This window comes from Hylobates moloch, unplaced genomic scaffold (assembly GCF_009828535.3).
Source record: "Hylobates moloch isolate HMO894 unplaced genomic scaffold, HMol_V3 SCAFFOLD_1, whole genome shotgun sequence".
NCBI classification, from domain to species: domain Eukaryota; kingdom Metazoa; phylum Chordata; class Mammalia; order Primates; family Hylobatidae; genus Hylobates; species Hylobates moloch.
The window spans coordinates 101,372,449-101,386,850 of record NW_026652276.1 but is presented as its reverse complement, the minus strand read 5'-3'; the positions used below and the strand labels follow the sequence as shown (position 1 = coordinate 101,386,850).

The 14,402-nt window shown below is 51.0% G+C and overlaps 1 protein-coding gene across 2 annotated transcripts in view; it reads right to left on the bottom strand.

The window, feature by feature from the left end:
• Positions 1–6,255: 6,255 nt before the first annotated feature.
• The window catches only part of PRKRIP1 (PRKR interacting protein 1), a 30,265-nt gene continuing 22,118 nt past the window's right edge, over positions 6,256–14,402 (bottom strand). For both annotated transcript variants that reach the window (XM_032756139.2, XM_058443705.1), the window contains one exon: positions 6,256–6,694. In XM_032756139.2, coding sequence (XP_032612030.1) covers positions 6,594–6,694 — 101 coding nt within the window. In that variant the 3' untranslated portion in view covers positions 6,256–6,593. The remainder of the gene's footprint in view (positions 6,695–14,402) is intronic.

Below are 14,402 nucleotides of genomic sequence, written 5' to 3'. Positions count from 1 at the left end.
GAAGAGTAGATGTTACGGACGCCAGGTTAAATCCATCTACACTTCGAGTTGTATTTTACAGGCTACTGCTGACAGCCAGAATGAAACCAGGAGGACACTTAGTCTAATAAACCAGGTTTCCCCCTCCGGGTTACTGACCTAAAAGGCAGGTTAGGCCCTAACATGGGCATAAGCAAATCCCAGGGTTCCTTACTGGCCCTCCTCCCGCCACCCCCATCAATGGCTATGGGTGAGGGATCATTTGAATTTCAGGGGTAAAGTCCTCAAAAAGCAATCATGTTATGGCTTTCCAACATGGAGTTCTTGGTAAAATGAATCTCCGTGGCTCACGCCTGTAATCCCAGCACTTTGAGAGGCCGATCACCTGAGACCCGGAGTTCAAGACCAGCCAGGTCAACTGGTAAAACCCCGTATCTACTAAAAATACAAAAATTAGGCAGGCATGGTAGCACACGCCTGTAGTCCCAGCTACTGGGGAGGCTGAGGCAGAAGAATCGCTTGAACCTGGGAGGCGGAGGTTGCAGTGAGCCAAGATCACGCCATTGCACTCCAGCCTGGGCCAGAGAGCAAGACTCTGTCTCAACAAAAGCAAAAACAAAACAGGAAGAAAACACTTTGTAAATGGCAGTAGTTTGCATCATAGATGAACATGCTTTCAGCAAAGGAGTCCTTTGCTTGTTGAATTCTCTCTTGCAGCGACTTCACTCATCCTTGAGAAAGCTTCCTGTGCCCGTTACTGATGCAGCCACCCCCCAGGCATATTTATCCAGCATGCTCAGACAGAAGCAAAATGCAAGTCATAATTGCCAGTGCTTTTCAGAGTTGGTTTCCTAACCAAACACAGAATAGCTTGCTTGCTTTTCTTTCCCTCCCTCCCTCCCTCTTTTTCTCTTTTCTTTCTCTCCCTTCCTCCCTCCCTTCCTTCCCTCCCTCTCTTCCTCCCCCTTCCCTCCCTCCCTCACTTCCTTCATTTCTTTTTTCCCCTCCCTTCCTCCCTTCCCTCCCTTCCTTTCTTTCCTTCATTCCTTCCTTCCCTCCCTTCCTTCCTTCCCTCCCTCCCTCCTTCTCTTTCTCTCTCTCTCTCTCCTCTCTCTCTTTCTTCTCTCTCTCTCATATTTATGAGACAGAGTCTTGCTTTGTTGCCCAGGCTGGAGTGCAGTGGTGCCATCTTGGCTCACTGTAACGTCCGCCTCCTGAGTTCCAGCGATTCTCATGCCTCAGCCTCCCAAGTAACTGGGATTACAGGCACGGGCCACCATGCCTGGCTAATTTTTGTATTTTTAGTAGAGACAGGGTTTCACCATGTTGGTCAGACCGGTCTCGAACCCCTGGCATCAAGTGATCTGCCGGCCTCAGCCTCCCAAAATGTTGAGATTACTGGGGTGAGCCACCATGCCTGGCCTATAATAGCTTCTTTTTGAGATAGAGTTTCGCTCGTCATCCAGGCTGGAGTGCAATGGCATAATCTTGGCTCACTGCAACCTCCACCTCCTGAGTTCAAGCAATTCTTCTGCCTCAGCCTCCCAAGTAGCTGGGATTACAGGCGCCCACCACATTTTTGTATATATTTTTTAGGAGAGACGGGGTGTCGCCATGTTGGCCAGGCTGGTCTCCAACTCCTGACCTCAGGTGATTCACCCGCCTAAACCCAGCTCCTAAACCCACAGGATGTTTCAGCCTTCAGCCCTGTCGTCGGGGACCCCTCCTTCCACCAGGAAACCTTGTTCCTTGGCTCCAGTGAGTCTGCCTGCTTGTCCCCCAATTTTCTGTCCCCTCGATACGCAATTCTCAGGGTTCTGTTTGGGTCCCTCTCCTCTCTATGCTCTTCCCTGACTGATTTCATCTACTCCCATAGTTCCAAGGACCAGGGCAGCCTGATGACCCCATCATCACCTTCAGCCTTGATCTCTCTTCCCAGCACACATGCCTAGGGCCCTCCACTTCACCAGGCCCACAGCCAAATCTGTCACCTTCCCTTGCATTCCTGCTCCACCACCTGGGTCAGCCGTCTCAGAAGGGTTCCCTCACCCACTCCACTGCTGCCACCCATGAGTCCCCTCCCCTTCAGGTCGTGTGAGTTCTCCCACCTCCACGTCATTGGACTCTCCCCTACTTCTCCCTGTCCCCACTTGCTTCTGCACTAACTCAGGCCACCATCACCTCTGGTCTGCATGGCAAGGCAGGAGCCTTGTCCCCTTCCACAAACTCAAAGGTCCCCCACGTCTCTCCATTCCAGCCTCTACCCTGTGGCCTTTGAGACTCCAGTCCCCTGATTAACAGGCTCTGAGGCCATGGCAGGGCACCTCCTCCCTCCCCAGCTCGCTTTCTGGGCACTCTTGTTCTCCTGAGCCACCTGAGTTCAGCTCGGTGCTTGCCTTCGCAGAGGCCTGGGTCAGGTGCCCACACAGCAGGCTGTGCTGCTCTTCCTGATCCTGTTCCTGCTCAGACCTGGAGCCCCCTGAAGGCAAGAACTGTGTCTTGCCCACCGCCATCCCCAGTGCCTAGCAATGGGCCTTGGAATCCTTTGGATTTTGCACTTAGTTGGTGCTCAATAAACATTTGCTATTTTTTTTCCATTTATTATATTTTTTGAGATGAAGTTTCACTCTTGTTGCCCAGACTGGAGTGCAGTGGCGTCATTTTGGCTCACTGCAACCTCTGCCTCCTGGGTTCAAGCAATTCTCCTGCCTGTCTCCTCAGTAGCTGGGATTACAGGCTCTCGCCACCAGGCCTGGCTAATTTTTGCATTTTTAGTAGAGATGGGGTTTCACCATATTGGCCAGGCTGGTCTCAAACTCCTGACCTCAGGTGATCCACCCACCTTGGCCTCTCAAAGTGCTGGGATTACAGATGTGAGCCACCACGCCCAGCCTTTTCTTTTATTTCTGAGACGAGGTCTTGCTCTGTTACCCAGGCTGGAGTGCAGCGGCACAATCATGGCTCACTGCAGCCTCAACCCCCCAGGCTCGAGTGATTCTCCCACTTCAGCCTCGGAAGTAGCTAGGACTATGCCACTAGGCCAGGCTCATTTTTCAATTTTTATTTTGTAAAGATGTGGGGTCTCACTATGTTGCTCAGGCTGGTCTTGAACTCCTAGCCTTAAGTGATCCTCCCACCTAGGCCTCCCAAAGTGCTGGGGTTACAGGAAAGAGCCACTGCACCCAGTGGATTTGTGACGTTCTGTGGAGTAAGAAAACAGAAAACGGCCTCCCGGAACTTGCTCCAGGTTAATTTCCAAGAGTGTTCTCTCTACTGAAATATATGTTAATATATGGTAATCGTAGCTCACTTTAGTCAAGTACACCAAATAGTAAACAGAAATTAACTTTCAAGAGGGAGAAGGAGAAAACACGTGTCTCCACCATGAATGAAAAAGAATTGGCCTGAGTTCTATTTCCAAGAGTTAGTAGAACACTCCTCTAACTCAATTTTAATGTCGTTTTTGTTTTTTACCAAAATATAAATGTTGGAAACAGGGAAATAAATTTAAAATAGTAACAGGGCAGGGCTCGGTGGTGTACACTTATAATCCCAGCACTTTGGGAGGCCGAGGTGGGAGGGTCGTTTGAGCTCAGGAGGTGGAGACCAGCCTGTGCAAGATGGCAAAACCCCATCTCTACAAAAAATACAAAAATTAGCCAGGCACGGTGGTGCACGCCTGTAGTCCCAGCTACTTGGGCGGATGAGGTGGAAGAATGGTTTGAGCCCGAGAGGTGGAGGTTGCAGTGAGCCGAGGTCACGCCACTGCACCCCAGCCTGGGCAAAAGGGCCAGACCTTGTTTCAAAAACAAACAAAAACTAGGCTGGCATGGTGGTGCATGCCTGTAGTCCTAGCTACTTGGGAGGCTGAGGTGGGAGAAATGCTTGAGCCCAGGAGTTGGAGGCTGCAGTGAGCAATGATGGCGCCACTGCACTGCAGCCGGGGCAACATAGCAAGACCTTGTCTCAAAGTTAACTAATTAAAGGGGCGGGTTCTGTAGTAGAATCTCCTGTTTAAACAGTAAAATACCTGTTTAAATGTGCATTTGGGAATGAATTGTAAATGATGCAGAATTACAGGGGCATCACCAGGGAACCTAGATGTATTCGTTTTTGAGACAGAATCTCACTGTGTTACCCAAGCTGGAGTGCAGTGGAGTGATCATGACTCACTGCAGCCTTGAACTCCTCGGCTCAAGGGATCCTCCTACCTCAGCTTCCCAAGTAGCTGGGACTATAGGTGCGCACCATCATGCCCAGCTAATTTTAAAATTTTTTGTAGAGATGGGGTCTCACTGTGTTGCCAAGGCTGGTCTCAAACTCCTGGGCTTAAGCAATCCTCCTGCCTCGGTCTTCCAAAGTGCTGGGATTACAGGGGTGAGCTCACCACGCCTGGCCATAAGAATTCTTGTGTGTGAGTTTTTTTGAGACGATTCTGTTACCTACACCTCTGTGTTCAGTTCCAGACTCCTTCCCACCCACGAGCAATCATGATTCTCCCCTAATCATGGTTTTTTTTTGGGGGGGGAGGGCAGGGGCTCTCAGTATCACCCACTCCTTTCTCAATGATGACATCTGTTTGTTCCTCTTTTCCCAAATAAGTGATGCCCTGAAGAAAGAATCTCTCAACTTAAGGTCCTGATGACCTAGTACTAATGGCCAGAAATGGCTATAGGACACATCCTGCCTAAATATCACCTCCCGCACCCCGTGGGGGTGAAGCCCACCGCAACCTGGCATCCTGCTGTGTCGCCATATGCCCACCCTCCCAACACACGCCTGTGGCGACTGTCTCTCTTGGCCCAGTGAGCTGGCAGAGGCAGGAAGGGACTTGCTCACAGTCCCCTGGCTTACCACAGGCAGGGGCAGGATTCAAAGCCAGGTCATCAGGCTCCAAGCCCCAGCACCCTCGGCAGCACTGAGGAGGCCCACAAGCTCCAGGTTGCAGATTCAGGGCAGGGGCTGTGACACATGTAGGGGCGGGGAGAGGGATGGAAACCAACAGTCCAAAGATAGGAGAACTAAAACCAAAATGCAAACCAGCCAGTCCCAGACAAAGAGAAAAACAGGTTTCAAAATGTACAGCCAGGGCATGTGCTCATTTATTAGGGCTGACTCTCCGTGTCCGCTTCCTGGGAAAGAAAATCCTTGTGACATGAACCAATGAAGGGACAGAAGCTATCACAGATGCTACAGAGCTGAGAGGGGCCGTGCAATCTACACTACAGAAGTAAAAGCAACGTAAAATGTTTCTGGGTTTCCTTTCCCTTCACTCAAAACCACTATTTCCTTAATTCTATCAAAGTTATGTAAGGGGCATAAAATAGACTCAGGAACTCGGGGCTAAATCATCCAAAAATGGAGCCAAGGCTCTAACTAGAAACCGTCTCTGTCATCTCTGTTGGCCTCAAAACACCGAGGTCAAAGGCTGGTCTCGGCTCCTCCCAGGCCCCTTGGCTCCCAGCACAGTGCCCTGCCCTCTGTGTTCATCATCATCATCACTCTATTGCCCAGGTTGGCCTTGAATCCCTGGACTCAACCGGTCCTCCCGCCTTGGCCTTCTGAGTAGCTGGGATTCCAGGCGCACGCCCCTGCGCCGGGCTGCCCTGCTCTCTGCAGGTGCCTTCTCTGCACGGGCCCAGTGCCTGGATGCCAGTCTGGGGCTGAGCCACCTGAGGACACAGCAGTTCCGCCTCTCTTCTCCCAGCTGGCCCCAACTGCTGTGAGCCCGCGGAAAGCCCCGACGGTTGCAGTCATGCAAGGAGGAGCTCCACCCACTTGACCCAGTCCCGCCTCTCTCAGCCCGTTCTGTTTAGACCCCCTTCCACTTCGGGATGAAAATGCAGCTGTCAGTGAGAGAACCCTGGTCCCGCTGGGAATCCCTCGACTTCTGCTCTGGCTCAGCCCAGCTTGGAGTCTCTGCCTGCTCATTCTGTGGTGACCGGCTCTTCCCCCACAGTGCTTTCCACACACCCTGTGCCCTTGTGACCCAGCCCCTGGTGAAGTCCCTGGCCCAAGCCTCCTTGTGCACACACCCAGGGCTTCCCAGAACACCAGAGCACCGGAAGCTGCAGTGGGAGCAGACCCTCTGCGGCGTGGTCCCCACTTCCCACTGGAGTGAGTGGGCAACATGGACCAGCCCCCCAGCCAAGGCCATCTCCTCACTGAGCCTGGGACCAGGTCCACATAATGAGTCTTCAGTCTCCGTGGGAATGGTGGCATCTCAGCCTTCTCCAGAGTGTTTGTGACTCACAGTCCACATGTCCCAACAAAACGCAAGGGTGTTCTGCTCTTTACTAAATAAACGTTCCCTTCCCAGAAACCAGCCCCAAACTCATCACTGTTCAAATATGTGGCAAGGTGAGGCTCTCTGTCCCCTTTTACCAGGAACACGGATGGCGTCTGCAAGGCAGTGCCTCTGAGTGTCAGGGAGATGGCCCCTCAGGCTCTCAACCCTGCCAAATGCAGGACTGCGAGTGGCTTGGGAGGGGTCTCCTTTGCTCTCCATCCAGCGGGTCAGCGGGTCCTTGCGGGGGAGAAAGAGCCAAACAGCTGCCTTTCCCTTCTGGTCACAGCACGAGCCAGGTTCCAGGCAGAGGCTGTGGCAAACACTGTCATCGCCCCATGGTGAAACTGGGCACCTCCTCCTCCTCCTCCTCTGTTCCAGATGCCTCCGCAGAGCTGCTGGACCCCTGCTCCTTGGGCTGACCGGGTCCTGTAACCACACGACATTCAAATTACAGACATGCAAAATCGTTCAGGGTCAAGGGTGCTTTCAAAGAGGAGAGCTGATGGGAAGTCAGAAGTCCCTGTTCCTAGACCGCACAGCAAGAAACCAGGGCCATGCCTCACACCTGCCAGTCCTCTGAGCCACTCCCCGGGAGTAAGGGTGGGTCACAGACCTGATCTACCACTGCTCTCACGGGTGCACCCTATCTTTACCCAAAGGCCCAGAGGCACACGCAAGACCCGACACCCCATAAACCAGGCCCTACTACTTTTACATGGTTCAAGTTGCCTCTTGGGTGGGCAACTTCCCGACCCAGCTCTTCAACACCTAACGCCAGGCTGACAACACTCTCACTGAAGTCTCAAGTTCTCACTGCCATCTGCAAAAGGATTTCCGAAACCTGTGTGGCAGAGGGCTCTGCCCCCCACACATACGCCAGCCTCCCAGCTCCTCCCAAGCACGGCCCAGGAAGCCCCTCCTGACACCTGTGAGCAGCACAGATTCCCTGTCCTCCATCATGACTGCCAGCCAGAAGCGGAGCACGAGGGAGGACGTGTTCCCAACTCCTCCCCTCCCCCTCTTCATGCGAGAGCAGGAGGACAAGTGAGAGTTGGAAAGGCAGGGGCAGAGACCACAAGGCAGCAGATGGCCCGGCTCAGCCACGCCAGGACACCGCCCGCAGGCACGGTGGCCTCAGCAACTCACAAATGGGTGGGCTCACCCGGGCCAGCCAATGCTCCTCGCGGCACATGTGCAGGGCTTGCCCTGGCCACCCACACGCCCGCTATACACCCCGAGCGCTGCTACTGCTGTGTTACCAAAGGTCAGACAAAGGGCTTCTAAGCAGGAGGCCCTGCACAGCCCAGCCTAAAATTCACTGTCATACCCAGGATGGGACCCCAGAAAGAACACGCACGGCTCTGGCGAAAGTATCTGGAAGATTTAGTTTCATTAATTTGGGGCATCCCTTTTTCCCCTTAACCTCATACCACACAGCATGATTAGCTTTGAAAGTTCAAATGCGGAAGCTGGGTGCAATGGTGCACGCCTGTAATCCCCGCACTTTGGGAGGCTGAGGAGGATGGATCACCTGAGCCCAGGAGTTCGAGACAAGCCTGGGCAACACAGCGAGTCCCATCTCTACAAAAAATGGCCTGGTGACACATGCCTATAGTCCTTGCTACTCATGAGGCTGAGGCAGGAGGACCTTTTGGGCCCACGAGTTCAAGGCTGCAGTGAGCCATGCCACTGCACTGCAGCCTGGGCACAGATTTTTTTTTAAAGTTTAAATGGTGAGGATATTTTAATAGCTAATAGTTGTCCAACACTATTACATGGAAGCACTATGCTAAGTCTGTACATAGAGTACCCTGTTTAATTCTTACAATAGTCTATGAGGTAAGTACCACTCTTATATGTCCATTTTACAGATGAAGAAGATAAAAGCCCAGAGAGGTGGAGGAACTTGCTGCTCGAGATCTCCTATTCACTAAGACAGGGACCCAGGCTCAAACACGTTCTCTGACTCTCTCGGCCTCTGCCTATGTTGTCTGCAGAAATTGCATAAGGAGCCGGGCACGGTGGCTCACGTCTGTAATCCCAACACCCTGGGAGGCCGAGGTGGATGGCTCATGAGGTCAGGAGTTTGAGACCAGCCTGACCAACATGGGAGAAACCTCATCTCTACTAAAAATACAAAACTTAGCCGGGCGTGGTGGCAGGCGCCTGTAATCCCAGCCACTTGGGAGGCTGAGGCAGGAGAATCGCTTGAACCCAGGAGGCAGAGGTTGCAGTGAGCCGAGATAGCGCCACTGCACTCCAGCCTGGGTGACAGAGGCAGACTCTGTCTCCAAAAAAAAAAAAAAAAAGCATAGGGTCTGATGAATCGTAGAATACTGGTTGAGCTGGATGTTTGTGGACGGGAGCAACAGAGGAGGACTGGAAGCATTCCCTGTGGCTGAAAAGCCTTTGAAAATGCAGTATGGGCTGCAGATCCCTTATCCAAAATGCTCGGGACCAGAGGTGTTTCAGATTTCAGATGTTTTCAGACTTTGGAATATCTGCATCTACACAACGAGATATTTTGGGGATGAGACCCAAGTCTAAACATGAAATTCATTATGTTTCATATACCCCCCCATACACATAGCCTGAAGGTAAATATAACATTTAAGAATAATTTTGTGGCTGAGTACGGTGGCTCACACCTGTAATCCCAGCACTTTGGGAGCCCGAGGCAGGTGGATCACTTGAGGTCAGCAGTGTGAGACCAGCCTGACCAACATGGTGAAACCTTGTCTCTATAAAAATACAAAAATTAGGCCGGGCGTGGTGGCTCACGCCTGTAATCCTAGCACTTTTAAAGGCCAAGGCGGGGCCGGGCACGGTGGCTCACGCTTGTAATCGCAGCACTTTGGGAGGCTGAGGTGGGCGGATCACAAGGTCAGGAGACCACGGTGAAACCCTGTCTCTAAAAAAAAATTACCGGGCTGGTGGCGGGCCCTGTATCCCACCACTCGGGAGGCTGAGGCAGGAGAAGGCTGACTTGGGAGGCGGAAGTACAAAACCAGCCTAGCCAACATGGTGAAACCCCGTCTCTACTAAAAATACAAAAATTAGCTGGGCGTGGTGGTGCACCTGTAATCCCAGCTACTTGGGAGGCTGAGGCAGAAGAATTGCTTGAACCGGCGGTGAGGGGTGGGTGGAGGTTGCAGCAAGCTGAGATCATGCCACTTCACTCTAGCCTGGGAAAGAGTGAAACTGTCTCAGAAAAAAAAAATTAGCCAGGCATGGTGGCGCACGCCTGTCATCCAGCTAATTGGGAGGCTGAAGCAGGAGAATCGCTTGAACTCAGGAGGCAGGGGTTGCAGTGAGCCAAGATCACACCACTGCACTCCAGCCTGGGCAAAAGAGCTAGAATCTGTCTCTAATAATAATAATAATAATAATTTTGTGTATGAAACACAGTTGTGTACAATGAACCATCAGAAAGCAAAGGCAATAGCCGGGCACAGTGGCTCACGCCTGTAGTCCCAGCACCTTGGGAGGCCGAGGCGGGCGGATCACGAGGTCAGGAGATCGAGACCACGGTGAAACCCCGTCTCTACTAAAAATACAAAAAAAAATTAGCCGGGTGTGGTGGCGGGCGCCTGTAGTCCCAGCTACTGGGAAGGCTGAGGCAGAAGAATGGCCGAAACCCAGGAGGCAGAGCTTGCAGTGAGCCGAGATCGCGCCACTGCACTCTAGTCTGGGTGACACAGCAAGGCACAAAAAACAAAGAAGCAAAGGCATCTCTCTCTCTCACCCATGTGGCTGATAGAGTCACCATCATTTCTGGCTCTGAATTTATTTGCTACTGATAAGCAATTCTTTTCCTACACTTATTCACACGTAAGTGCTTAACAGTAATAAATATGATGGGCCATTCATACAGTGGAAAATAGTATGTCCAGAGTAATTTAAGCAGCACAGCTGTGTCACAAGAACACCTGGATCAGCTGCTAATGGTAACAACAGGCTTTCAATCCCCACCTACTATGCTGTGTTTGGATTAAAGGGTTACTGGACACTTTTTTTATTTTCTGGAGACGGGGTCTCACACTGTCACCAGGCTAGAGTGCAGTGGCACGATCTTGGCTCACTGCAACCTCTGCCTCCTGGGTTCATGCAATTCTCCTGCCTCAGCCTCCCAAGTAGCTGGGACTACAGGCGTGTGACAACACCCAGCTAATTTTTTGTATTTTAGTAGAGATGGGGTTTCACCGTGTTAGCTAGGATGGTCTTGATCTCCTGACCTCATGATCTGCCCACCTTGGCCTCCCAAAGTGCTGGGATTATAGGCATAAGCCACCACACCCGGCCTTTTTTTTTGAGACAGGGTTTCCGCTTTGTCACCCGGGCTGGAGTGCAGTGGTGTGATCACCGCTCACTGTAGCCTCCTGAGTAGCTGAGACTATGGGTGTGTGCCACCACACCTGGCTAATTTTTATATTTTTTGTAGAGACGAGGTCTCAACCATGTTGCCCAGGCTGGTCTCGAACTCCTGGGCTCAAGTGATCCTCCCTCTTTGGCCTCCCAAAGTGCTGGGATTACAGGCATCAGCCACCGTGCCCAGCCTCATTTTTCAATTTTTCACCAACTTCTGTTCATGGCTTTTGGTGTTTCAACCGTTTATCCTTCTGCTTCTTCAGGTCATGCGTGGCAGTCATTCTTGGCTTTCTGGGCTATAGATAAACATAAATGCTTCCTCTTTTTCTTATCACTGTTACCCATAGGGGATCTGCAGGCCTTTTTGACGTTTTCAACAGTATCTTTACACAACAAAGCAGAGAACAAGCACAGAAACTGTGAGTAAGCATGGAGGTCTGGGAGCCATGTGGGGCATCGTGGGGAATCTGCCGCTGGTGTGTGTGTGGTCTGGAGAGGCGCCATTTTCTTACCCTCTGTGGGTGTGCCTGTGTAGGGGAAAAATCTGGGTGTATGTGGAAAGGTTGTATTGCAGCTGAAGGAGGCTCGGAGGGTCTTCTGCCCCTGGGAGACACTGAATAATCTGTGATGTGTATCTGCGTTTCGACTGTGACCTCTTGCATGAGGTTAGAGGTGGAATTCCTACTTGGAGTGTCATGTCAGTGTTCAAAAGCTCTGAATTTTGCAGCATTTCCGAGTTTGGATTTTTAGGTTTGGGATGCTCAACCTGTATCTCACTAATGGTCAACACAAGGGGTTTTGTGTGTGTGGAAGACCCACTGTCAGGGTCTAAGAGTATCACTCTCAGGGAGGAGAAACCCAGAAACCAGGGGCACAGTCAAGTCATTTGGCAATTTGACAAAATTACCCCAGTTTATTCCTTCAACACAACAAATACCTAACAGTAAGAAATCATTGAATGGCTATTTCCTGTTAGTTACTATGCTTCATGTTGGTGATACAAGAATTAAAAAGATACTGTCACAAATCAAAACAAAAAGCACAACACATATATTAGGATGGCTCAAATTAGAAAAACCGACAATACCAAGTGCTGAGAAGGATGTGAGGTAAGAGAAACTATCGTTGCTGGTGGGAGTACAGCATGGAATAGCCACTTTGCAAGATAGTTTGGCAGTTTCTTACAAAGTTAACAAGATTAATCCTATCATACAACCCAGCAATCATGTTCCTGCAGATGTACTCAGTTGATACGAAACTTATGAGCACACAAAAACTAGCACACAAGGCCGGGCACGGTGGCTCATGCCTGTAATCCCAGCACTTTGGGAGGCCGAGGCAGGCAGATCACTTGAGGTCAGGAGTTCGAGACCAGCCTGGCCAACATGGCGAAACCCCATCTCCACTAAAAATACAAAAATTAGCCAGGCGCGGTGACAGATGCCTGGCTCAGCTACTCCGAAGGCTGAGGCAAAAGAATTGCTTGAACCTGTGAACCCAGGGGGCAGAGGTTGTAGTGACCTGAGATTGCGCCACTGTACTCCAGCCTCGGCGACAGAGACTCCATCTCAAACACACACACGCGCGCACACACACACACACCCCCCACAAAAAAACAGTAGCACACAAATGTTTGTTGCAGCTTTATCCATAATCACCAAAACTTGGATGCAACCAGGCTGTCCTTCAGTGGGTGAACCGTGGTCTGTCTTGACAGTGGAAAACTATTTGGCAAAAGGAAGGGGCATTAAGCCACGTTCTGGCAAGCAAAAGAAGCCAATCTGGAAAGGCTTTATACGATTTAATTCCGACTCTATGACAGTGTGGAGAAGGCAGAACCACAGAGGCAGTAAACAGGTCAGGGGTTGCCAGGGGCTGGGGGTGGGGAGGAAGCTGAACAGGGGAAACACGGAATTATTTTAGGGCAGTGGAATTATTCTGTATGATATGGCAGTGGTGGATACATGGGATACATGGTACTATGCATTTGACAAAATCCACAAAACCTTGCAGCACAAATAATTAAAACTTAATTATGCTTTTTTTTTTTTTTGAGACAGAGTCTCGCTCTGTCGCCCAGGCTGGAGTGCAGTGGCGCAATCTCGGCTCACTGCAAGCTCCGCCTCCCCGGTTCATGCTATTCTCCTGCCTCAGCCTCTCCGAGTAGCTGGGACTACAGGCGCCCACCACCACGCCAGGCTAATTTTTTTGTATTTTTAGTAGAGACGGGGTTTCACTGTGGTCTCGATCTCCTGACCTCGTGATCCGCCCACCTCGGCCTCCCAAAGTGCTGGGATTACAAGCGTGAGCCACCGCGCCCGGCCTTTTTTTTTTTTTTTTTTTTTTTAGACAGAGTCTCATTCTGTCATCCAGGCTGGACTGCAGTGGTGTGATCTTGGCTCACGGCAACCTCCACCTCTAGGGTTCAAGTGATTTTCCTGCCTCAGCCTCCTGAGTAGCTGGGATTACAGGTGCCCGCCACAACGCCTGGCTAATTTGTGTTTTTAGTAGAGACGGGGTTTCACCAAGTTGGCCAGGCTGGTCTTGAACTCCTGACCGCAAGTGATCTGCCCACCTCAGCCTCCCAAAGTGCTGGGATTACAGGCGTGAGCCACTGTGCCTGGCTGAATTATGCTAATTTTAAAAGTCATTTAGGAAGTCGGGGTCCCAGGATGGAACGCAGAAGGTGACACACGAATCCAAACATAACATAAATGTACGAAATGACCTCTGTGAAGGGAGTGTGGGCAAAAGTGCTGATCAGCCAGGTGTGGTGGCTCACACCTGTAATCCCAGCACTTTGGGAGGCTGAGGCTGGAGGATCGCTTGAGCCCAGGAGTTCAAGACCAGCCTGGGTGATAAAATGTAACATAGTCTCAAAATTTTTTTTAAACGTTAAGAAAGAAAGTGCTGATCTAAGTAATTCTTGAAATGAGTGGCCTCTGTAAGCCAGCTGTAAGGCTGAAGGGACTGCACATAGCAATGTCCTCTAGTTGATAATGGTGCTTCCCCCACGGTAACAGTAAACAATTCTGAAACCATTATCCATGTATGCCAGAATTGAGCAATTAAGCAAATGGCTAGTGGATGGTGGTAGCAAAGATACTCACTATTGGAGTGAGAGGTGACAGAGAAACAAGGAGAGAAGGCTAGAATGAGCCATGTCATACTGGGCTAGACTTGGAGACATCAGTATGAACTCAGGTTAGTGTAATATGGATGAGGATGGTTATGGGTATTAGTATTGACAGACATGTATATAAATACTGGTGGAGTACACAGGTAAATTTCCTGGCTCTGTCAGCTGAGAGAGCCTAAAAGCAACCATCCAGTAGCACAGAACATGCCTAGTCCCCAGACCTTGGGTTTTAATACCATTTCTCTAGTAAAAGCAGCCAGGGGCCAGGCATGGTGGTTCATGCTTGTAATCCCAGCACTTTGGGAGGCCAAGGCAGGTGGATTGTTTGAGGCTAGGAGTTCGAGACCAGCCTGGCCAACATGGTGAAACCCTGTCTCTACTAAAAATACAAAAATTAGCTGAGTGTGGTGGCACGTGCCTGTAATCCCAGCTACTCAGGAGGCTGAGGCAGGAGGATTGCTTGAACCCGGGAGGCGGAGGTTGCAGTGAGCCGAGATCGCGCCATTGCATTCCAGCCTGGGCAACAAAGAGTGAAACTCTGTCTTTTTTTTTTTTTGAGACGGAGTCTCGCTCTGTCACCCAGGCTGGAGTGCAGTGGCGCAATCTCGGCTCACTGCAAGCTCTGCC